This window comes from Delphinus delphis, chromosome 3 (genome assembly GCF_949987515.2).
Source record: "Delphinus delphis chromosome 3, mDelDel1.2, whole genome shotgun sequence".
In the NCBI taxonomy this organism is placed as follows: Eukaryota; Metazoa; Chordata; class Mammalia; order Artiodactyla; family Delphinidae; genus Delphinus; species Delphinus delphis.
Window position 1 is genome coordinate 67,626,973 of NC_082685.1, and position 25,422 is coordinate 67,652,394.

General features: G+C 40.4%; 1 protein-coding gene and 1 pseudogene across 1 annotated transcript in view; one reads left to right on the plus strand and one right to left on the minus strand.

The window, feature by feature from the left end:
- Positions 1 to 6,305: 6,305 nt before the first annotated feature.
- The window catches only part of CCDC192 (coiled-coil domain containing 192), a 172,119-nt gene continuing 153,002 nt past the window's right edge, over positions 6,306 to 25,422 (minus strand). The window contains 2 exon segments of the mRNA XM_060007165.1: positions 6,306 to 6,383; positions 6,386 to 6,627. Coding sequence (XP_059863148.1) covers positions 6,306 to 6,383; positions 6,386 to 6,627 — 320 coding nt within the window.
- Positions 14,762 to 15,334, plus strand: LOC132421618 (double homeobox protein B-like; annotated as a pseudogene).

The window sequence follows — 25,422 nt, forward strand, 5'->3', positions numbered from 1 at the left end:
TTCTGGACTCTACAAGTCTAGCTCCAACGTTTGGAGCTCAGTTTTCCCATCTGTAAATAAGAAACACAGAGTTGTCAGTCAAGCAGAGGCATAATTTTTATTTATTTATTTATTTATTTTTGCGGTACGCGGGCCTCTCACTGTTGTGGCCTCTCCGGTTGCGGAGCACAGGCTCCGGACGCGCAGGCTCAGCGGCCATGGCTCATGGGCCCAGATGCTCTGTGGCATGTGGGATCTTCTCGGACCTGGGCATGAACCCGTGTCCCCTGCATAGGCAGGCGGACTCTCAACCGCTGTGCCACCAGGGAAGCCCCAGAGGCATAATTTTTAATTCTACTTTATAAATTTAAGGCATTACTACTAAATATGCTAAATGTGCTAAGGAAACCTAATGCCTAAGTTTTCATCTAAATAGGAGAAAAAAGTAACTAGAAATAGAACAAACAATCTTTACAGATGTCCCTTAATTGTCTTTGCTTCTCCATCTGCATGAAATAGAACTGATGCCACTGGATGCAAAGGGGAGTTTTGTAGATGAAATAAGTAGAACGTCTCTGTGTTGGATTTCTTCCTTTAGAAAATACCAGTTCTGTTAGTCATCATTTACCTACTTACTTGAGCTTTGTGGTGTGGGTCAAATGACATTTTTCTGTCAGAATTCCCTTCTGCACAGCACACACATTAAAAAAGAAATAGAGAACAAATGTATGGATAGCAAGGGGGGAAGAGGGGGGTGGGATGAATTGGGAGATTGGGGTTGACATATATACACTGCTATGTATAAGATAGATAACTAATGAGAACCTACTGCATAGCACAGGGAACTCTACTCAATGCTCTGTGGTGACCTAAATAGGAAGGAAATCCACAAAAAAGGGATATAGTATAATGTATAGCTGATTCACTGCTGTAGAGCAGAAACTAACACAGCATTGTAAAGCAACTACACTCCAAAAAAATTGATTAAAAAACCCCCAGAGATTTAGAAACTGTCCTGAACTGATGAGGAAGCTACAGTGAACTCTTGGTTACTTTCTTTAGGTCTTTGTGCTGCCTCTGTCATGCATACGGGAATATGCATTACCACTGAATGTAAAATGAAATAAAATAATCTATTTGAAAATGTTTTAATTAACAATTGAATGTAGGATGTAATGTACTCATTTTGTCTAAAATTTTTTATCGAAAAATTTCTTATTTTGAAAAAAAAAAAAAAATATATATATATATATATATATATGACTGTAAATCAAAAACTCAAGACATTTAAATTTATGGTAACAACATACCAAACTGGACCTGGCGTACGCATTGTATTCCAGACAGGGATTCCAAACCATTTATCTATAGGGCAAGGCAGTTAAGATAAATGTCTTAAGCAGCCTGGTATAAGACAATAGGAAATGGTGGGACCCAGGGCACACTGTAGAGTGCGGCCCCACTCTTCTTAAAAGCAATTACTTTAAAATAAAACACAATGAGCAAACCAAAGCCAAAACACAGTTTTGACCAAACCAATTAATATGATCAGTTGAATCTGGACAGCTTTTTGACTCCTTTTGTGGAATAAACTTGAGAAAGAAGGTACCCATGGAAAATTGTTTTTCCTTTAAATGGCAATGCGGGCTGACCTGAAAAGATGTGTAGACAATGAATGTCTTTGTTATATAACTGCATAGGGGTGGTGAGTGTTGTGAAAGTTATACTGGCCTGGGGCCCGCGGGCCCTTGTTCTGGCATTTCCTAGTTATAAGCTTGGGATTAATTACCTAGCTAAAACCTATCTCATGAAAATTAAATAAAATAATCTATTTGAAAATGTTTAGATAACTATAAATTGCTATGTAAATATTAGTTATACTCCTATATACATAACTGTTGGCTAGCAAATGCAGGTCCCTAGCAAGATAATAGGGCATCCACTATAGCTGTTTATTGTTTCTTTCACTGTTACCATACCAACATCATTCAAATAGGAGCTACACAATAAGGCACACCTTGGTTTCCCTGGTAGCGCAGTGGTTGGGAATCTGCCGGCCAATGCAGGGGACGCAAGTTTGGGTCTTGGTCCGGGAGGATCCCACATGCCGCGGAGCAACTAAGCCTATGCGCCACAACTACTGAGCCTGCACTCTAGAGCCCATAAGCCACAACTACTGAGCCTGTGTGCCACAACTACTAAAGCTCGCACGCCTAGAGCCCGTGCTCCGCAACAAGAGAAGCCAACGCCATGAGAAGCCTATGCACCGCAACGAAGAGTAGCCCCTGCTCGCCACAACCAGAGAAAGCCTGCACACAGCAACGAAGACTCAATGCAGCCAAAATTAAAATAAAATAAATTTATATTAAAAAATAAGGCACATCTTTTTAGTACAGGGCCAAAGATTATATTATCAGCTTTTTTCTTTTAACTAGAACTCACTGTTATTATTGTTTGGACCCCATATGACAAAGAGCTGGTGCTAGGCTAGCTCCTTCTCTCCCCTTCAGCTGTCATCTTTTGCCTGTGGTAACATCATTCTTTGAAAAATGTGACATCAGACAATAAACTTTTGTTTAAGCTTATTTGTGACTTTTAAGAAAATGGATTCAAGAGTTATTAGACAATACATCATGTGAGTTTTTTCACCCAAGAACAAGAGATTGGGTATTATTGGATTTGAGCACTAAGGGTCATTCTTGTTAAATAAAAAGCAAACTTAAACCTTTGGGATGGAAATGGTCAGACAATTCATTAAATGTCCTCTTGCCACAGGTTCATGTTTTTGGGAATGTACTGAGTATCTAACTCAGATGCTCAATTGCTCTGGAAACCTGATAAGAACTGTTTTTAGTGGTTTTTTTGTTTGTTTGTGTTACCGTAAAAGACCTAATTTCATTAGGTATGGGAAATCTCACGGCCAGCCCTATCTTTTGCTGTGAACTTTGTCCCAGTGTACTAGTACTTTATTTTAAAAAGGTTATTTCCTACTTGAACTAGAAAAAATGTTCTCTCGTGTATGGGAAATCTTAACAAAAGATTTTGTTGTAATAGCAGTAATAATTTAGCCTTTAAAAATTACTTTTTTCTTTTTTTTTGTCTAATTTTTTCAAATTATGAGAGTCGAATTTTTGAATCTCAAGCTGATTTTCCAAGTCCTTTAAATATGTTTCTTTTCTTATGTCTTTTGGAATAGGTTTGTCTCTGCAGTCCCCATACTTGATAATTGCCAAATATATATTATTTTGACTTAGGCCGGCAACGTTCATCAGCACTTCTCTATTTATTGCATTAAAGCAAATAAATACTTCAGTGTAATACTTCTTTACTTCAGTGTAACGTAGAAGCAAATGATTGGGTTTGGGGATAAGCAGAGAGTGTAAGAGATAACTAAAACTTGACTGAATTCATTCTTTCCCAGAAATGCATTTAGGCAAAAATATTATAGTTTTGCTGAACTTTATTGAAACCTAAGGCACCCCCTTCACATTTCCGGGTCAGTTTCTCCAGTGACTTACTTTTCTGCTAGTCTTTAACAGGTCTATTACTATGATTTCAGCTTGTCATGCACATAATAATGAAATTAAATTGTTAAAAAATCCAACATTTATTTAAATTGATTAGCCATACCACACGTTCAACTTAACTTCCTCCCTGAGAAAAGTTAATGACTGGTGAAAAAGGAGAATTAAAACTCTGCATATATTTCTGTAAATGTTTTTAGACTATTAGAGAATGGCTTTTGTTACTTGTTAAATAGTTTAAATTTTTAATTTCCAATTATTTTGAACCAGGTGTATTACCTGATGATTGCCTAAATTTTCTTTAAGAATAAGGGCATCAGCATGCTGTCTTGTGATATTTACAACAGATATATTAAAGATCAGTAAACTGTTTCAGCAATCCAACTGGCTCTTAAAAAATGAGACTTTGGCTTTACAGTGTGGGCTATAATCTGATTTGTAGTTTGTCTGAACCAGGTATTTGGCACAATCTGAAGTTTACTACCCAGTTCTCTGGAGGAATGGCAGAAAATGGAAATGAAATTTGGGGGGCACACAATGGCATAAATGTTCAGCAGGGAATGTGAAATTTTGTACTTATGAATGTCTCAGAGGCCAGAGGCCAGTAACAACTCTTCTCACCTCCCACCTCCTCATAAAACCTGGATATCTAAAGAATTCTTCTTGCTTAGGTGTCAGTAACAGAGATTAGTCTGTTCACCTTTGGACCAAATCTCCCCCCCCCCCACCACCGATTCTGATTTGAGGATAACCTAGACCTGAGTCAAGATCAGTTTCTTGTAAAGATGGGTTTGCAGGGTAATATGACTCTCGATGCTTTCTTCTTCAGTGGCTGGTCCTTAGATATGTAGAGGTGACAGGCTCTATTAATTATTAACAGCAGCTCCAGCTCTGTCATTTTATCTCCGCTGTAAGGCTACTTTCATGCTGAGGGTTGGCCAAGACATTAGCCAGGGGAAATTGATCTAGAAGTGAACACCCTCCTATTTGGGGTGTGATGAGGTGTTTCCCCCCCACCTCCCTGCTTTTCATCTTTCTCAGCCTCAGTATCCCATGGGATTAAGATAATCTTTGGTAAAATAAAGAAATGGAGACTTGGTGATCAAAATAACACAAGAAAATTGCAGGGAATAGTTTGTCTTGGAGATAGTCCACTCTTACCAAACTGAAAGATTTAAAGCTTTCTCACAGTAATATGCAGTAAAAACATGGCAACTTTCATTCTTACCATGGTGTCAGATGCAATGGGCAGAACTTCAAGACTGGAACAGGGTACCCTCATCAGTACCAGAGAAACAGGAAAGACAAAGGGGATCATAAGGTTTGAAGAGGTGAGAAGGAGGGACAGGAGAGAAGGGATTTCTGAAGTGAGGGACTGATGTAGACTCCATGGAAAAGCTTCTTTTGGAACCGTGGAAAAGTGCTTCAAGTCACTTTCTGGGGTAGGTGTGTATTCATGATCATAGAGTTGTAAGTTGGTTTCATTTCTGATAATGGACTGCACCTGTACATACTTGCAGACATTTCAGGTGAAATTCTGAGGTTATGTACAGATATGGGAAGATTCTAGCTTTATAGGAACATAGAACCTACTGGTAAAACCATGGTTTTATTTTGTGGTGAACCTGTAGAGTCAATATTGCAAAGCTATTATGAGTCCAAAACTCAATACTTCCTTAAAAAAAAAAAAGTCAGGTTTAAAAACTTTGTTTTAAGGAGACTCTTTAACTGTTCTTGTGAATTCCTGAATGATAAAAGTTGTGATTTTCATGTTTTCTAGGATATTGCTAACATCTACTATTGTGCCTGGTAGATAGAAGAGTTCTGATGAGTAGTTGTTGAACTGATTGAATTAAATCGAGAAGTAGCAATACAGTCAGACTCATGGGATAGCTATAGCTGTTTGCCTGAGTCCTGCAGTACAGAGAGAGTAAGAATTAAGCACCAAGGTCTTAAAGTTAGTAACTAGCTGGTCTTTTTGGATGAGAAATAGTTCATTTGAAGGGGATGAGTGGGATATGATATGAGGTCTTCTACTCCATTAATTACAGGGCAGCTTTCCTTTGCCCATCCTCTATTTTTCCTGATGTTATTTTGTGCCATCCACAGCTCCTCGGTACAATTGTAATGGTGTATTTTGCTTTGGTCTTAATGTTGCTCGTAAGGGAAAAATCAGTGTTATGTGTTTTCCCAAGGAGATGTTGTCCCAGGACACTTCTCCCAAAGGACTGCGGCTCTGATTCATCCATTCTTTATTTCTTTTGATTGGTTTGGTTTTACTTCATTTCTACCCTTGCTAAATGCTAATAAAATACATGCCATTGAGAAATATATTCTAGAGGATACGAAAAGACAGACCTCATGGCTATTTAATCTGTTGGCAATGATTCTGCTCTCAGTACCCCAACATTCCCCAGTTTGAAGCTCACCCTCCATGACTGCTTTCTGTTCACAGTTGAGCTGCATAATAAAATGGGATTCATGCCACTCTTCCCTTGCAGTGTGACAAACCTCTGGTAAGAGGATAATGCTAAGTTCTTTGACCATCTCTCTAGCTTTGTGTTTTTTCCTCTCCCTCTGTTATCAGGAATGTCTGAAAACAAAGTATTCTACAGCTGTGTGGATTATGTGACAAATGTCTAAAGGGGAAACATTCAGTGTTTGCGTCTGAGGACTTCCCTTTGTTTTGTTTCCTTCCGATATGAACCTTATAGAATAGGTCAAACCCGTGAACTTGAACTTGAGTTTGCCAGTGAGTCTGCTTGGGCTCTGGACTTTACCTTGATGACACTTAATAAACTTTTATTGTTTTTTTTTTACTGAGAATCTTTGAATATCCTCGTCATAGACCACAGGAGTGATGCTATTATTAAAGAAAATTAAAGAAAATTGGCCTCTTGTAAACATTCTGGAGAGTCTTTGACCTCTGGGAAAGGATGAGCCTCCCGCTCGGCTTCCAGCTGCTGAATCTTCCTTTCCTTTTCTTCTAAAATTTCTTCCAGCTGAGCGATCTTCTCGGTCTGGTGGGAAACCTGGGTCGACAACTCCACAATCAGGTTGATTTTTCGGTCACCTTCTTCCACAGGCAGGAGACCACCACAGCCCTCTTCCAGTAAGCTGTCTTCTAAAGCAAACAAGAAAAGGAAAATCTGAACAGTTTTAATTGGATTTCCCAGAACTCAAAGAAAGGGAAGATGAAAAAGTTTCATTTCTCACGTTCTTAAAAGAGAACACAGATGTTGCGTCATCTGGCCAGATATACTGAGAACGGAATCTGCACCAGTGTGGGGAAGGACCCTGGGTGCTCGTGAAAAGAAATCTTAGAAGCCTCTGGAGAGGGAGGAGAATCAATCTTTGCCAACTCTTGTTTATACGCATTTAACTTTCAATTAACCATGGGAATGAGCTGTCCTTGAAAATCCAATCTACAAACAGTAGCCATCCCAGACTTCGTGTTATCGTTTCTTCATAATTCTTCACAAGAGCTACAATCAAGTAGAAATACACTTCAATGTGAATTTTAATTTGACTGGGAAAAAAAAAGTTGCCATTGTCCCTTTTGGGAAAAGTGATAATGAGAAAGGACTAGTTTCTTAACCCAAGTCAGCTTTAGAGTTGGCAGGGGTGTAATTTGAGGTGATCAGGAAAACTCTGTAGCAGGGTATAGAGATTAATTTCTTTTAGGTCTGAATACTTTTCAGCATGTCAATAAAATCACAAATGCCTCCTGAATATAAAAACTTATCTTTATCAATTTCTATAAGGTAACCCCTCAGATAAGGATAAAGGTCTGAGTAAGGAAGGAGACAGAGGCTGTGTCAAAGAGATAAAAGATTAGTGACTGGAAGCAGGAAATCCTTGAAAACAAATATCACTAGATGGTCAAAAAAATTTAACTACTGAAAGGAAACCTCATTCTACTAGATTTTAGCAGTACCACCCTCCACATCACTCATCCTGAAATTTCTACCATTAAAATAATTTCTCTACGTTGTATAAAAGGCAGACTTCAGCTATAAAAAGTAAGGGACATCAAGGGCTTGGGTACCATGGTAGGATTAATTGAGCTAATAGCATATGAATGAACTTGACACATGGTGTCTACAGCTAATTGCTGTAATTGAAGGTCCAGCCTCTACTCAAACCGCAGTGAAAGCAAACCCACAGCTGCACTTGAAAGAAACATAACAGTAAGTCCAGGGTACAAAGGGCTGCTACTATTGTGTACCTATACACCTGTTAAAGCTGGGGCAGCTTTGTTGTGATAGCCAGTGCAGGCAGGGAATCACCCATTTCTCAGCAAATAAAACTAATTTGTGGCCATAATTTTCTCGAGAAGTCACGGGGTGAGAGCTTGAGCACCGCATTGCACACTGGACACAATGCTTTGGCTTCACAAAAGTGATGAGAGGAGAGATCAGGCTGGTCTCTGCTTTTAGAAATTACTGTCAGCAATGTACTACGTTTCAAGAATCTATGGAGAAATCTTTGTTCTGAACATATGAGATTCTAATGATAATATTTAAGGAGATGGTAGTTTGGGTATCTTTCTTAAAAAGCAATGAAAAAAATCTCAAATCGCAAAGAAGCATTTGATTTGTGCCCTCTTCAAGAGGCCTGTGCTTTCAAGCCCAGAAGAAGGAGTCCATAGGATGGGGTGGGGGGCTTCCTCATTTGCTGATATGCTGGGCCTCACCTTTCCTTTTTTCTGACTACAGCTGTGCTGCCCAATACGGTAGCCACTTACCACATGCTGCCATTAACCAACTGAATGTGGCTGGTTTGAATTGAGATGTGCTGCAGGTATAAAATACACATTTGATTTGGAAGACAGATTTGAAAATAACGTGAAATATCTTATTAGGCTTAAAAAATTGATTATGTATTAAAATGATATATTTTAGATTACATTGCACTAAAATATATTTTTTAAATCAATTTTACTCATTTGTTTTTACTTCTTAAAAATGTGGCTACTAGAAAATTTCAAGTATCATTTGTGGCTCTCATTATAGTTCTATTGGATAGTGCTGAGCTGGAGTTTCCTTTTGGATGAGAACTCTTTTTTTTTTTAACATCTTTATTGGAGTATAGTTGCTTTACAGTGGTGTGTTAGTTTCTGCTGTATAACAAAGTGAATCAGCCATATGCATACATATATCCCCATAACTCCTCCCTCTTGTGTCTCCCTCCCACCCTCCCTATCCCACCCCTCTAGGTGGTCACAAAACACCGAGATGATCTCCCTGTGCTGTGCAGCTGCTTCCCACTAGCTATATGTTTTACATTTGGTAGTATATATAAGTCCATGCCACTCTCTCACTTCGTCCCAGCTTACCCTTCCCCCTCCTTGTGTCCTCAAGTCCATTCTCTACGTCTGTGTCTTTATTCCTTTCCTGCCCCAGGTTCGTCAGAACAAAATTTTTTTTTTAGATTCCATATATATGTTTTAGCATATGGTATTTATTTTTCTCTTTCTGACATACTTCACTCTGTATGACAGTCTCTAGGTCCATCCACCTCACTACAAACAACTCAATTTCATTTCTTTTTATGGCTGAGTAATATTCCATTGTATATGTGTGCCAGTCTTCTTTATCCATTCATCTATCGATGGACACTTAGGTTTGGATGAGCAGTCTTTGAAACAAAGGTGGATGTGTTCCCTGCTGATGGCTCTTGTTAACATGTACAGTTGTTATTCGGGAGGGAGGATTGCTGGTCCTCAACTATTAGCACAGAGATCATGTCTTCTGTTACTCTAGAAGGTAGAGGCATGGAAATCTGGGCTTGGGAGAATGGGTTCTTAGGGGTTGAAGGGAGTTTCAACAGGAGAGGAAAGAATAGAAGGGAAATGGCAGCAAGCGGCAGTGGGAAGATGTTAAGGAAAGGAATGGCAGGCAGGATAGAGAGGGCTGGGCACCATGAGGCTCAGGGACAAAGGGGGCATCAGAAGCACCTCTCCTTGTCTATGTCTGTCAGATTCTCCTTTCTCGTTGACCTCTCCTTCAATACTTTCTTTCCCCAGTTTTCCCTCTCTTTTTAGGAGAAGTTATTTTCTACCAATTGCACAGGGAAGAAAGGAGTTTAGCATCATTCCCAAAGGCAAACTGGTCAAAAATATTTTTTAATTTGTTTTTTAAAAAAATAACGCAATATAGGTAAGACACTTCTTTCACTGAATTCTAATGATAAAGGGGTAAAAATGCAGCAAGGTGGCCTTACATAGGCAATCACAGTCACCAGGTCTATACCCTCTGTCTCTGCCCTCTCGGAAGAGTGTAGTAGAGGGAGAAAGTAGAATGACAGTGAGAGAAAGAGAGTCAGGGTGTCTTGGTTAGCTCAGGCTACCACAACAAAATACTGTAGACTGGGTATCTTAAAGAACAGAAATTTATTGTCATAGATCTAGAGCTTGGAAGCCCTAGATCAGGGTGCCAGTGTGGTTGGGTTCTGGTGAGGACTCTCAACCTGATTTGCAGACAGCTGCCTTCTTGCTGTGTCTGCACATGGTAGAGAAAGAGATCACAGGTTCTTCTTATGAGGGCACTAACCTCATTCAGAGGGCCCTGCCCTCATGACCTCATCTAACCTAATTACCTCCCAAAGGCACCATCTCTAAATACTAGTACATTGGGGGGTTAGGGCTTCAACATATGGATTTTTGTGGGGGACACAATTCTGCCCATAGCACAGGGAGAAGATAATTGGAAAAAGTGTAGAGAAGAAACATGAGGCTGAAAAAAGGAGAGATGGCATGAGACCTTTAATTCTACTGTAATGTTTTCATGTATTACATGAAAATGCCAATAAGGAGACAAGCTAAAGAATTGGTGTGCCAAAAAGGAGATTTCTCATACAAGTATATTTTACCATTAAATGATCTCTTTACACATATAAGAAAAATATTTTTGTTCCATTTCTAAACACGTATGAATAATAAAAGTGTTTTAAACTTTTCAATAAAGTGAGGGACTCCAGGATTCACATCCTATTTGTATTGGAAACAGCCCAAGGCCACTCCAATAAATTTTTCAGACTCTACCACTAAACTTCACATAATCTTGTCTGCACTGCTCTTCCCTACTCCAAACTCCCTCATCTGTAATAGGAAGGGATGTGTGTCCCTAAGGTCCTGACAGCTCTACATGCCCCCAGATCTCAAACACCTGTTGTCTTCCATGGCCTTTTGCTAGAAGCTCAGATAGTCTTGCCAAGGCCATGGCTGCCTGAGATGTGGAGGATTCTGTCTGCTGACCAGATAATCTCAGGTTTAACCTTATACCCAGAGGCAGTAGGAGACCCAGAGACAAGAGAGAATCTTCTCTCTGTCAGACAGAGGGGACAAACCTGACTAGCGACAGTCAGGGTATGACGTCATCACAATTGCTACTATTGTAGAGGTTTTTACAAGCGTACATTATTTTTCAGGATTTCCCCTCTTTCTGCCTTACAAAGGTGGGAAGCAGGAATGAGACTGCGGGTTTAGGGTCACGGCAAAGAGGAGGCAGGAGAAGGGGTGGTGATAGTTGTGCAGGTTTAGAAAGAGGACAGACAATAGGAGCCTTCTTCCAGCTGGGCCAGGCTATGTTCAGGTTTCTAAGTCACCCTTGAAGGACAAAATGCCTTTGGCCATTTGCAGCTTCCCATTCTTTATACCCTCAAAACCTTCATGCTCTTAGCACAGGGTCACATGAGAGTCATGTCAAAAATGACTAAATTGACAACAGCAGAGGTAATTGTACTTTGAGAAACTTAGGGACTTAGAGTTGGAATGTGTGCTTTGCGGGTGCTCTGATCTCACCTGTACAGGAATTATTTCTGCAGCATCCCTAAATGATGATTTTCTAAGTGGCTTGCAGACATTGGTGTCCCTCAAGCTCTTCCTGGGTCAGCTGCCAATTGTAATCAAAGAATGAAATTTGCATTTTGCCACAAGTGCAGCTGCCTTTTGTTATAGAGCTATCTGACAGGTGGAAGGCTGTCATGGACAGACCGGAGGAGAGCAGAGTACAACTTACAGCTAATCAGAGGAAAGAGGTGTAGTGTGAAAAGTGGCCAACAAATGGCTGGAAAGCTTTTTAAAATTTTTATAAATATTTCTTTCTAAAAAGGGGTGTTCCCCTTTTGATCCCTTTACTGATATCACCACCCAAAAATGTTCATTGAGCAGAGAAACGCTAAGAACCACTGATCGAGCATCTGATTCCAATACCTCTAACAGTGGGAAACACACTTCTTCCCAGTTAGATCTCAAGCATCCTTCATGGTCATCTTTTTCATTCATTCATTCATTCATTCAATAATTAGTTCGGTAACTGGGACCCTGCACATAGAGAATAAATCAGATGCCTGCTGGCTCCAGTCACAGTTCCACAGTTGGGTAGGAGAGGCAACACTGAGTTAGGCCCTAGAGGACACACAGGATTTAGCTTAAACAAGCATCTCCACTGGGTACTCACCTGTGGACATTTACTTTTCTCTCTGCCTTTCAAGCTGACTGCTGAGGCTGCCAGGTATTTAAGAAAGACGCCCACTGGTGAGGTGATTAAATACCTCGCTCCCCTCAGAGGCACCCAGGATTACTGTTTGGCCTAAAAGACTATGTCAGCTCCTCCTCTGCTCAAATGCCCATCACTCTGACTCACCTTCATGCTGGTCTTGAAAGCTGTGTATATTTCACAGTAACCACCGAGGGAGTACAATTTCATCTGTTGCCATACTTGGACTTGAACATGGGCACATCCTTGTAAATATATCCCTCTCGTTACTCGGATAAAATCCAAAATGACAAAAACCTTCCTAATTTTCTCTCCTTCTCTAGACTGTTGCAATGAACATTTGAGAATGGTAATTCTCTGCAATAAAATGATTCACTTACATTTTGCATTCTTGTAGCACAAATGTTTTACCTCTTGAAAATCAGGTTTGTCTTACATCCTGCAGACTTGTGTATCCTCCTCCATCAATGTTTTTATTTGAACGCTTAGAATACATTTGAAGTTGGCAAATTTGTTGACTTGGGAAAAAACCAAGTAGCATTATAAGAACAGATTGACCTGGCAAATAAGTTTAGTCAGCTAAAATAATTAAAAACAGTCTGATATTTGCTAGGAAGTTTTGATATGTATCACAAAACTCCCCATATCATAATGATGACCTGTCTTATAACAGGATTGTGTTTTAGAGGAAAAGTTTGAGGTGCAATTGTAGACTGGAGCAAATAGACATTTTCACCCAGCAACAGCCCAACAGTCCCATACCTAAGAGCTTAAAAATATCTGTCTGTTTTAATAAGTGCTTTGGAAGGACAACATACTTAGTTGAAACCTTGATGGAAAGGCTGTAGCCCTGATGACATGGGGAAGTGCTCCGGAGAGCAAAGGGATCAGAGAGCCTATAGAACACTTGATGAAAAAAAAAAAAAACACTAAGGAAAAGCAAGGAGTGAGAGAGACTGTGTAGGAAGTACTTGTTGCTTCAAGCTCCCTGGCCTCAAGCAGACGCTGTTCCTGCGCCAGTCCCCAGAGCCAGCATGTGGGGTCTGCTGATACGGATGCTTTGAGGACTTGTTTAGTGTTTGGGTACCAGGTGGAATGAAAAGCACTACTCACTAACCACTAGTGTCACTCCTGTGCTGGCAGGATGCTCTCACCGTGAGACGTGTGTGGGAGCCAAGCAGGCCGAGGGAACTGCAGATTCTCAGTGTCCTTCCTTTGTCACTCTGAAGCATGAACACACTGTGATATCCATGCTTAGCATTTATGGAGATGGTTAATGCTCTCTCACCCAGAACATGTAGTTGAAGTACTGCAATAGCTTCATATCTGGCCACACTGCTTCTGCTACTGCCCTTTCAGTCTGCCTTCAACTCTGCCCGGAGAGGTTCCATTAAAACATAGGTTGGGTATAAACACTCTCTTGTCCAAAATTCTTCAATAGTTTTTCATTTCATGTAGACTAAAAACCCAAGTGCTTACACCGACCCGTGTGATCTGGCCCCACTGTGCCTCGCTGACACACCTCCTATGCACCCTCCTCTCTTCATTCACCCTGCTACATTCCCACCAACATCTTTGCTATTACTACCAGACCCAGCATATTCCCACCCCAGGGCCTTTGCATCTGCTCTTTCCTCTGCCTGATAATTGTACCCCTGATCTACACATGGCCAATTCCCTCAATTCCTTCAGGTCTTTTCTCTCCAAAGTCACCTTCATATAATGAAGCCTTCCCTGGCCATCGTGTCTGAAATGTCAACCCAACCCCCATTGCTGAACACTTCAAATCCCTGTTCCCCACTTTAGTTTTACTGACAGGCTACATCTGACTACTCTATATTTTATTTTTATCTTGTCGCTAGTCTCTCTTCTCCACTAGAATAAAAGCTCGGTGAGGGCAGAGTAGCTTCACTACTGCATCCTCTTCTCCTAAAACAGCCTTGGCCCATAGTAGATACTCATTTGTTAAGTGAATAAATGAATGAAAGTTAAGTGCATAAATGATACAAAATCACCATGGCCGTGATCAGTCCAGAGGTTTCAATTGGTATATCACTAGGCTGGTCCCTCAGTTTTTTCGCCAGGCACATTTTTTCTTCAAACAAAATTTTTCACTACTGCAATTTTTAAATAAAATAAGCTGTTATGATTGTACAACATTGCAATTAACTTTTCTGAGTTTAATTTTTTTTAAATAGAAAAGTGGAAAAGTTAGAGTAGATCTCTTCCAGATCTGTGGCTTAGATTCTATAAGCTATAAAAATGGTTTTCCGAGTTGTCCACTCATCTTTTTAGAATCTGGATACCTCTTCCCAAGATGGATTTGACCAGCACTGCAAGTGACATACTATTACAAAAAGAAACCTGGCAAGGCAAGATTATTTACAACTAGGGTCAAAAGAATATCCTGCAAGCGTGGCTTGAACATGACCCTTACCCTGAAAAAGCAAACAGGAAACAAATGGCCAAGGAAATTGGCATTCCAGAATTTAAAATTCAGATTTGGCTTAAAAACCACAGAGCAAGACAGAGACGATTGGGGATCAGCTCCTCCCTAGGAGAAGACCAAATCCATGGACAGAACCAGCCTCAGCCTTATACTCAAGAATACTTACCAAAAGGAGCCACACGAGACCAGACATCCGTCCCAAGATCTCAATCAAACATTCTAGTTCAAGCCTTCAAGAGGAGCCAATTCCTTGATACTGCAAACAGGAAAACACTAGCCAAACAGGCATTCCAGAATCGAGAATTCAAATGTGGTTTCAGGACCCAAGATCTCTGTACCCTGGGCAGAACAGAAGTGAGCCTGTGAATTCCTCGGTGGATGGCCCAAATGGGAGACCTGGTCTGACAGCTCTGCAGCACGAAATTGACCTGTGAACTCTCCCAGGCAGATCTCATCATTTTCCTTCCTCCAGTTCTTTCAGCAGGAACCAACCATTTCTACCTTTCTCCCATCCCATGTATCCTCTGTCCCTTGTGTGATCCAAGGACAAAGTGTCATGATGCAGCCCATGCAGGCTGTGCAGGGAGGAGAGAACTCTCCTCTACTCTAACACTTGGGAATTATGTGCCAGGACTGCTGACTATAGGAGGAGACCCAGATACTCAGTATCCTTTCTGGCCCCAATACCAAGAAGAACGCCAGGATCACCAAGAACAGACTGACTACTGCAGTTGGAAGACTATTCTCAGCCTCAAGCTGAACACAAAAAACAACCACCACAGGATCTGGGCCAGGTGGACATATCTTACTTTCTGCAGTGGTGGGATGAGTGCTGCCAGGCTCTGATTGCAGAGTGGGATCCTCAAAAAGGGACCCACTGAGGCAGACTGTTGGCCACAGCACACAGAGTCATGCCCTCAGCCAACAGCACCAGCAATATATAGAAACCTCAAGAAGCCTTTAGGTCAACTCCTGCCATCCACAGATTGTCAGTAAAAGGTACAAACTTTTTTGAATCCTGATCCCCAGGAAGAGGACCCTCCAGCATTTTCAGGCTCTTCTGAACACTCTGCAAAGCTCACCAGGGCTTGGGCTTCAGAAGGAAGAAAATAGCATTCTGAACCTGATCCAGGCCTCCTTTTTTTTTGATGCAGATCAGAGCAACTTAAAGAACAATGAATTAGGAAATCATCCTGTCAGGGGCAAAACTAAAGCCGGGGAAAGGAAAAACCACTCGGAAACCAACATGGAGGTTGTTTTTCTTGTGGGCAGTGGTTATCTTCCGTACTCCACTAAGTGAAGGACTGTTTCCAAGCTCCCCACTGCCTCTGGAAGCACCATGGGCACTAGGTGGTGGACATGTCTGCTGAATTCTTGCAGAGAAAAAGTATCTTACTGACGAATATGACCTTCTCTCTGTAGTCACCACATCCTCCACAGTCTGGAAAATCCACAAACTGTAACCTAACTCAGGCAAGAACAGATCTCTGAGGGACATATTAGAACTTCTTTCCCTCCTGGCATCATGAGAGGGCAAACTTGAAATTAGTTCACTGTGTAGAAAATGAAGGGATGCTGTACTTCCTGATGATGTGAGCTCATAAAAGTGAGCTTTTCCCCAAAGCTCTGGGGGTTTAAATTGTGAACTAGATACTACCTCAGCATCCATCATTACGGGAATGATTAAATGGATTAGGACAAATCCATAATACTGAGTAACCTTCACTTGGAAGTGTATTTTTACTTTGACTATTTAAAACATACAAAAGATTACAAGGAAATTATAATAGCAATACCATATCATCACTGAACATAGTCTAATGACGCTAATATTTCCACATTTTTAGTTTTTTGTATATATTTGATATATGTATATATATATGTCCATAAGATTTCTCCTCTTACTATAAATACATTATATATTAATCTAAAACCTGGGATAATCATTCTCAGTCTTCTCCCTTTTGAAAAGGTAAATTCTGAAAACAGATTTTGGTATATGTGGGTTTACCTTGGCACTAAAAATGTTTAAAAAAAAAATGGTTTTCCAAGTTGGCACCTGGCAAGCCCTGTCAATATGGAGAATCCAGGGCCTCACTGCTGAAATTCTGCTCAGGTGAATCTAGGAGGATGTCTGGGAATCTATATTTTTATGAAGCTCCCTGGGTAATTCTGATGATCAGCTGGTTCTCGCACTTGAATTTCTGCTGACCTACGGTAGACGTGGCGAACAAAGCTTTTGGTGAAATCCTAAGAGGCAGGCCCAGGAGTCCCCTAGGCAAGCCCCTTCTTGACAAGGCTGCTGTGCACACAGCTAGAGGAGAGAGGTCACATCTGATGTGCTCTTTGTGTCGCTCTCTGTTTACCCGAAAGGGCTCTGCCTGCAAATGTAACTAGCTGACCCAATGCATCCGTGGTCCTCACAGCCCTGCTCCTCCTCTAATTGTCTTAAATCTCATCTTGCCAGTTCTAACGTGGCTAAATTATCTCCAGAATACCCAGAGAAAATGGTGAGTGTTTGGGAGTTTTTGTTTTTGCTTCTGTTTCCCAGGGCGTGGATGGATCCATTTCCTCAAAAGCTGATGTGGAGAGGAGTCTCTCTTTTCCTTCCCATGAGGAGTGACTCAGAGGAAGGGAAGGGAAGGGAAGGGAAGGGAAGGGAAGGGAGAGATCAAACCTTGGAGTGGAAGCATGGTGACCCCCAGCTTCCATAAGTGTTTAACAGCCACCATGGCCATATAGGGAGCAAGTGAATCCCCTCTGCAGATATGAATCCAGGGTTTTCTTCTTGGAGCTTGCTGGAGTCGTGACATGTCCAAGAAAACTGATAAGAACATTGTCGCAGAAAGACATGTGAATACCTTGGCTCTAGCTTGGGAGGTGAAGGAGAGTTATTTGTATGGGAAAGCAAGTGAGGACGTCTCAAAGATGGTGCCACAAAATGAATATAGGCTGGGACAGGATGGAGGGGGAACACCCAGGGGCCAGAAATTGCTGGGTGGGCAGAATGTAATGCTGTGTTCCACCTCCTACCTACACCAGTAGGGCAAAGGTTTTACTAGGGTGAGGGTAGGACAGCATAAGTTAACTTACTCCATCACTCCCTTTTGGTGCATGGTTCCTTCCCACCCACTTCAGGGTCTCAGATCACAGCAGACTGTTCTACAGAGGGGTTCTTTGATAAGACACATGAGCATTGTCAGCATAACAGTGCACCTGAGTTATGCCAAGAGGAAATCAACCTAAGCAGAAGAAAGGTGTTTTGGAATCTCTCTCACCTCTTCCTATGAGCAGACCTGAAGTCCCCTCCCATAGGTCTGGCTCCTCAGAAGATAATAATGGATGAACACAATGACAGACAGCCTGGCCAGAGGCTGAGAGGTAAATATGGCTCCTGGTAGGGAAACAGAAAATTCAAGGGAACGGGAGACCCAGGAGTTTGGGAGAAAGGAAGAAAAGGAAGAGACAATAGATGAAGGACAATTTCTATGCTTATCTGAAGTGGAATCCATATGGATTCTTCTGAAGTGAATCCATATGGACTGAAAGTCACTTGGAGGAATAAAATAAGGAAGATTTCCATCATTTGAACCACGTGTTGCACTAGAGTGACCAGCAGTGAGACTTTCCTGCTTTTCTTCTTGGGTGCACAGGGGTTATATGAGCCTAAGTCCTTATCAAATGAGGAATGCCAATTTACTTTGTTTGTGTTAATTTTCAAAAGATAATATAGTTTCTGGTGTTGTATGGCATTGAGAAATAAAATGATGCTGTAGTAATAATAGTATTGGCAAGGTTATTTTTTGCTAATGAAAATTAGCTGTGGAGAAAGATGGGCTAAAGGAGTCGTCATTTTTGTTGACCAGGACTTTGCTTGTGTAAACTATGTAGGGGAACGGGGTTTGTGGAGAGGAGGCAGAAGTCATTTTAGCGTCACTGACTTGACACTGCCATTACATGTCTGTGACGACAGGACCCTTGGGTGCAATCATTTTCCTATGCAAAATTTTGAGCGACTTGTTCAGCTCTGCTTCACAACACACAGCTCTCTTTCTTCCCTCTCACCTTGCCCCTCATTTTCTTCCTTTAGATTGATTAGCCCTGGGATGACTGTGATGCCACCATTGAATTTTTCCAGTCCCGTAGATACAGTGCTAGGTCTGGACTCAGTACTTCTTGAGTGGAGTTAAGGAATCTATGCATAAGGTGTAACAAATTGCAAAAAAAATACTACAGTGGCAAAGACTCTCTCCTTGACCAAACTTTAGTCAGGCTCCTCTGGGCCGTTTTCTTGACTAGACATCATCCTTGAGCCTTGTCCTCAAGAGTCCAGTTGTAGTAAGACTCCTGCTAAGTTACTTTAGCAAGAATCTCCCATCCTTTGTATCTGATCACCCTCAATTTCTGATCCAATTCCTTATCCTCCTCCACCCCAGGTGATATCTGGTGAGTAATGAGAAAAATCTATGCATTATCAGAGGCCCAGAAGCTGCTTAGCCAGGGGACTTGGATTTCAACTAAGGGAAGCTCAAGGTTCCCAAATGGATAGAGGTCTGGATTCCAGGCCCTCCCGTATCCTATGGAATTGTATGCCATTGTTAGTCCCCCTTCCTTGTCAATGTTAACTTTTTACTGGCTCCAAGCGATTAGCATTTAAATGTAACTCAGTTGCTACCATCTTAGAAAGGAAATAAAATCTTTTTACTACTTGAAGCCTCTTCAGCTGTTGCTCTACGACTGTATTACCCCCTTCACAGATACATCTCTTGGAAAGGTTGTCTATACTGTGACTCCCTTTCCGCATACCTGCCTCACGTTAACGCATTAAAAGCACTCTAGCTTTTGCTTTTAATGACATTACTAAGCTAGGATTTGCTGAAGTTACTAATGTCACTGAATCCAGTGGACTTGCTTCAGTGTTCATCTTGAATGACCTCTGAACACTTGCCACTGTTGACAGCCCCCCTTAAAGCACTCTTCACTTGACTTCTATAATATGATGCTCTGTTTTCCTCCAAACTTTCTGAATACTCCTTTGGTCTCATTTTGTGGGCTTCTCCTCAGAGCAATTACTGCAGGGAGATCCTTACATTCCTGGTCTTAAACTTTCTTCTTTCTCTCTATAGATAATTTCATTTACTCCTGTGGCCATGGTTGTAATCTGTTTGTGTGAACGATGCCCAAATGACCAACGCTAGGTCACCCATGAGCTCTGGACCTTAGACTCCTCTCTTGAGATATCTCATAAACATCTCAGATAAAATATGTCCCCAGCTGAACTCAGTATCTAACGTACAAAACTGATCTCCTTCCTAGCTGAGTAAAATGGCATCACCATGCATCTACTTGCTAAGGACAGAAACCTGAGAGTTACTTTAGATTTCTCCTTTACTCCCATCCTCTTCCATCCATCTTGTCACAAAGTCCTGTAGATTCAAACCTCTAAAGATTGCTTAACTCTGTCTAATTGTCTCCATACCCATGAGGTCAGGCAAGATGCTCCTGCAACATCTTTCACCTCTGTGGCCTTGTAATTCTTATTCAAAAATTATTTTTTATATCTCTGTGAGGTACTATTTTATCAAGGACTTTTCCAAACTCCACTATTTGCCCCTCAGGTTTAGTCCTTTATGGCCAAAAGGAACTAACAAGCTGCTGGGGACAGCTTATCAGGTGATACATAGGGGCTTTAGAGTGGTACACCTGAGCACTTGGACATTTATTGCTGGAATCTACGGGGTCCAATTAAGAAGAGACCAAGTGAAAAGTGCGTTTTAGGGAACGAACCATAAAAGTGGTTTAAGTGCATGAGAAGCAATAGTAGAATTGAAATGGGTAAGAAAATATCAAAGGAGGGAGGCCCTTGTACACTTGAGAGGAATAACAGAAACAAATACTGCTTATCAGTCTTACCTCCTATACAAGTAATTGTACCTACCTTTATTTTTATTAACTTTTTCTTTCACTTTTATTTTGTGCAATTGGTGTTAGTTTAAATTTCACAGAAATTAGACAATAGTAAGTTATTAACAGTTAACGGTACCTGAATCAGGGATGGGTGGGGACCAGACGTGCCTCTGTTAAGTTAAACTGGCAGCATAAAAATGCCCTGTTCCTGAGGACAGCCTGTGGAGCATGATTCTTTCAATTCCACCTCCCGGTGGAATGCCATTCCAATTTTATCAGCTTGATTTTATTTTTTTGAAATTTCAAGATGTAATTTCATCTTGAAATTACAAAAGATAATTCAAAAGCATTGGAGAAATTCCCCAAGAGGGAACTCAAACAAGCTGTTCTTTATTTAGGAAATCTTCTGATATTTCGTGCAAATTCATAGATGTTTTCTCATTAGTCACCTATGCTGTCATGTAAATTATATGCCTTGAGAACATGATCAAAGCTAATGGTAAAGGAGTTATTTTCAGGTTGGGCTTAAGTCCAAGGCACTTTAGAGAAGCACAAAAAATTGTCTAGGAGACTAGTGAAACACTTAGCAAAATGCTTCCATCCTGATACTAGGAAATTTTGTATCTATTTTGGATGTATTGTACATAAACTTTGGAAAAATAATATTTATAATTTTTAGAGATGTCAAAGAACTTCCATAGCTATGGTTTCACTTTTTTCTTTTTTCCATAGCCCCCTCCTCCATACTTGTAAGAGAAGGAAAAGGGGCGGGGGGAAGGGAAGTGGGGAAAGAATGAACATTTATAGAGCACTTACTTTATGTCATTTTACTAAGCACTTGTTTAGCAATCATAACAAAGCAGAGTAAATCTTTATTTCTGTTATTTTGTTTCTGTTATTATGACTGATGCCACTAGAATCCTTATATAGGACCAGATCTGAAATATGCAGGCCACTTTCCAACTTCATCACTCCACTCCCCCTCTGCTGTCAGGTATTCATGTAAATCCAGGCAAGCCTTGGCCCATTAGCATATCCTCCTGATCTGGGGTCACACCATATCCATAGGGGTCATTTTCTGAGCACTTCTCAATTGATTATGGAATATTCCTGGCTTTACAAGAATAAAATAACAAGCCAGGTGTCTCATTCTTTTTTGTTTTCATCTATTATTAATTTCTGATCAGAAAAATGCTAAGATAACAGGAATCCTAGGAATTGGCAGCAGGATTACCATTAAGACTTGTGGGCATTTGTTCTGGCCACTTTCCAAGATGACCCTCCCAGTGTCTCTAGGTTCTAACCACCTGGATAAACAAATGCTTAGTGACACGTTCATTTTCAGCAGGCCAAGTTCTCATTTTGTCTCTGGTTTAAGATATAGAAATTATTTAAATTTAATCTGTATTATGTATTATTTGGTAACTTCTATTCTTTAAACCACTTAAAGTGAACCTTCAAATGAGAAAGTGTGCCTAAAATTGTAAACGTTTCTGTTTTTCTAAAGACTCAGATTGGATTTAGTCAATCGTGTAAGGTGATTTTTACTTGAGATTAGCTTCAAAGAATCAATATCGTCTATGAATGTATCAGTCACGGTGATTTCAGCTTGGAATAACAGGACATGTGACTCGCAGCAACTTAGACAATGGGGAGTTTATTATTGCAGTGAAGTCTGGGGAATTCCAAAGTTAGCTCATTCTGTGGCTCACAGAAGCCAGGTTGGCTTCTCCTAGATTCTCTTGTTTCTCCCTCCTATTTGCAAGGTGGCTGTTCTTTACAGGGCATTGTCTAAAAGTTGGAAGACAAAGGAAAGTCTTGTCTTTTTAAGAGTTCGGAAATCTTCCATGATGCCCGCTGCAGATTTACCTTACGTGTCTTTGTCTATGATCATATCACATTCCTAAAGCAGCCCTTGATGCAGAAATAGAATCCCCATTATTGGTTAAGACTAATAAACCTTAACATTTTAGGGTGTGTGGGGAGGACCTTTGAAACACATTACCTACCTAATTATTAATAAAACTGGGATTCCGTTAAGAAGGAAGAATAGCGTTTTTGTTTTTTTTTTTTGGTGTGTGTAGGTGACTAACAATGTCTGCCATAGTGAATTAAATTGTTATACAAAATGCCAATAGTAGTGTGGCATTCAGTACTATTTTTGTTGCAAAAAACCTGAAAGCCCAACTCTAACTGGCTTACGTAATAGAAGGAATGTATTGAGATAGGACTAGTTTCAGGCAAGACTTAAACTAGTAGTCCCAGGAATGTAACTGGAGATCTTTTGGCCTCTCTGCTTTTTCTTTATAATGTCGTCTTCTTCCTAAGCCTGGTAGTATCCTGGTAGCCAGATGATTGCCACTGTCTTCCAGGGATAAACCTCCTTCTGTCTAATGTCAAAGAGAGTGTCTACCTGTATCAACACAGAAAAGTAGGAGGATTCTCTTTCCCATAAGCCTCAGCAAATATCCCTCACTGGCTCATATTTAATTACAAAAATCTCATCTCTGAACCAGTGGGTGGGCTATACAATTGACTTTTAAGCTTATAACATTGTAATGCATTTAAAGCAACACAATTTATGACAGTGATTTTCTGACAGAAGTGAAAGGAAGTGAGGCAGACCAGCAAATGAATGAATGAATAATGAAGAAATAAAGACCTTTCCCAATTATTATGAGTTTCATATTGCAGCTATTTCCCTAGCAAGAGTTCCAATAAATTAAATAATCATTGTCTGGAAGACAGCTTAAAATAAAGCAAATCATAAAAATCAGATTTATAGGAAACATCTAGTAATAGCCACACCGGTATTAAAATTCTAGCAGAATAAGAAACTGGTTGTTTTGGATGGAATTTATTGGTTTTGAAAAAGATGAAAAAGTTATGCACGGTGACATTTTGATATTGGGGAAATTGAGTTAATTATTTTTTGGCTAAAGAACTCGTGCAGAATTAGTTTAGGTTCGCATTTGGCTTGGACAGAAATAGTCACAGAAGTAGAGAACAAACTTATGGTTACCAAGGTTGGGGGGGGGCAGTGGGAGGAACTGGGAGACTGGGGTTGACATGTATACTCTACTATGTATCAACTAGAGAACTAATGAGAGCCTGCTGTACAGCACAGGGAACTCAGTGCTCTGTGGTGACCTAAATGGGAAGGCAATCTAAAAAAGAGGGGATATGTGTATACGTATAACTGATTCACTTTGCTGTACAGCAGAAACTAACACGACATTGTAAAGCAACTGTACTCCAATAGTATAAATAAATAAACAAACAAGTAATAAATAAAAATACCCCTCCCCCCAAAAAACCCCATATTTGGCTTTGATATTTGTTTATCATTTGAAGGGACTTTTAAAATCTAAATAAATAAGAAGAAATCTTTTTAGTGGCATGTACTTTTTAGCACACAGTGATGTTTAATGCCAGGAATGTCAGCATTTCTGAAATGTCTACTATATACATCACAGACTAGAAAAAATATATATTCGTACATTCTAAAATATACCCTTGGATAAATTAATAGTGTGTAAGAGCCAAAAAGTGAATTTTATGATTCAGCATGGAAAGAGAGGGCAGCTCCCAAAAGATGCACGGGGAGGGAGGGAGGGCTCAGGGCCTACACTACTTGGGTGGCCACTGCAATAATTTCCTAAAATCTTGGACAAATCAGCCTCTCTGTGTGTCAGCCTCTTCATTTATAAAACAAAAATGTCAGCCTATGTAATCAATGAAAAACTTTCCTGACTCTAGGATTCTATGATTGTATTAGGGACTTTGGACTTCTGGGCATATATTCTAAACTATTTTGGGACTTAATGTGTTGTTAGTTTACAAGTTGGTGTTTAAGTTTCTTAAACCTGGTATAATAGCCCATTCTACATCTATATTCCTCGGTAGTGGGTACATGGTAAGTGTCAGATCTTGTTGCATGAAATTGGAGGCGACGATGGTGATTATGACTCAATCTTCTTTGGCAGATGAATGGTAGGAGTGAATGGCTTATTTAGTATCTCCCTCCTTAATTAGTAGCCCCCCAAACTACTTGTCAATCTTTTCTTATAGGGAAACAGCCAAAGGGTGAGCAGAAATAACTTGGGTAATACTTCTTTAGTTTTTTTCAGCTTCCTGGAATTTATGAACCCTATTGATGATAAACCACAAAGTTACATATTTACGTTTGTAACATTTGTAATATGTAACATTACATTTCCCATATGGGGGAAATAAGAAAGTTACCAAGGAAGAATTTCAATTAAAATTGAAAAATAAGCTCTTAAAAATGATTCTGTGTTAATGGCTGGTTTAATAAATGTTTGTAAAGCCAATAGGACAGCTTAAATCTTCAAATTATCATCTCGCGGCAGGGATGGTATAGGAGTGCTGGCGTGTGTATCTCTGCATGTGTACGCACATGTCTGTGTGGTCCAAGAATATCCAGAGAAGAAGTAGATAATGTGAAACAGAAAGAAATAGGGTAAATGACTACTATTCAATGGGGAGTCCTTTGTCTGGACTTACCCCACCTGAAAGCTGCACTCTCTGTCAAAATAGCCCATCTGGCCCCTGCAGTACAGAATAGATAGAAGTACAGAGGGACAAAGGGAGGGAAGGAAGGAGAGAGGGAGATCTAGCACGGCACCATAGCAGAGGAAAAGCTATAAGAATGAGGAGTTATGGGTAATTTTGCAGAGGATGCTTTGGAAAAAAGTGACTCTCTAAAGTCCCAGCACTGTCCTATACAGTAGCAGAGTAGAATCTGCTATAGAACCTCAATGAAATAAACTTTGTGCTTTGAGAGAGAACTTTGAGCAACTGCAGATAGACAGACTGAGAATTCTCTGTGTGAGTACAGAAGCCCTGAAAAAAGTGATTCTACCATTTAAGTCTGAAGCTAGAACAGTGCAAGACATAGGAGAATCCTGTGGAGCCATGGCAATGGTGCAACATATGGCCAGGGCCAGGAAGGAATTGTTTTTTCATCCACAAATTCCTTAATGAATAGGATTGAAAATTAATAGGAGAAACTGAACAGTTTGCTCAAGGTAAATTTAGA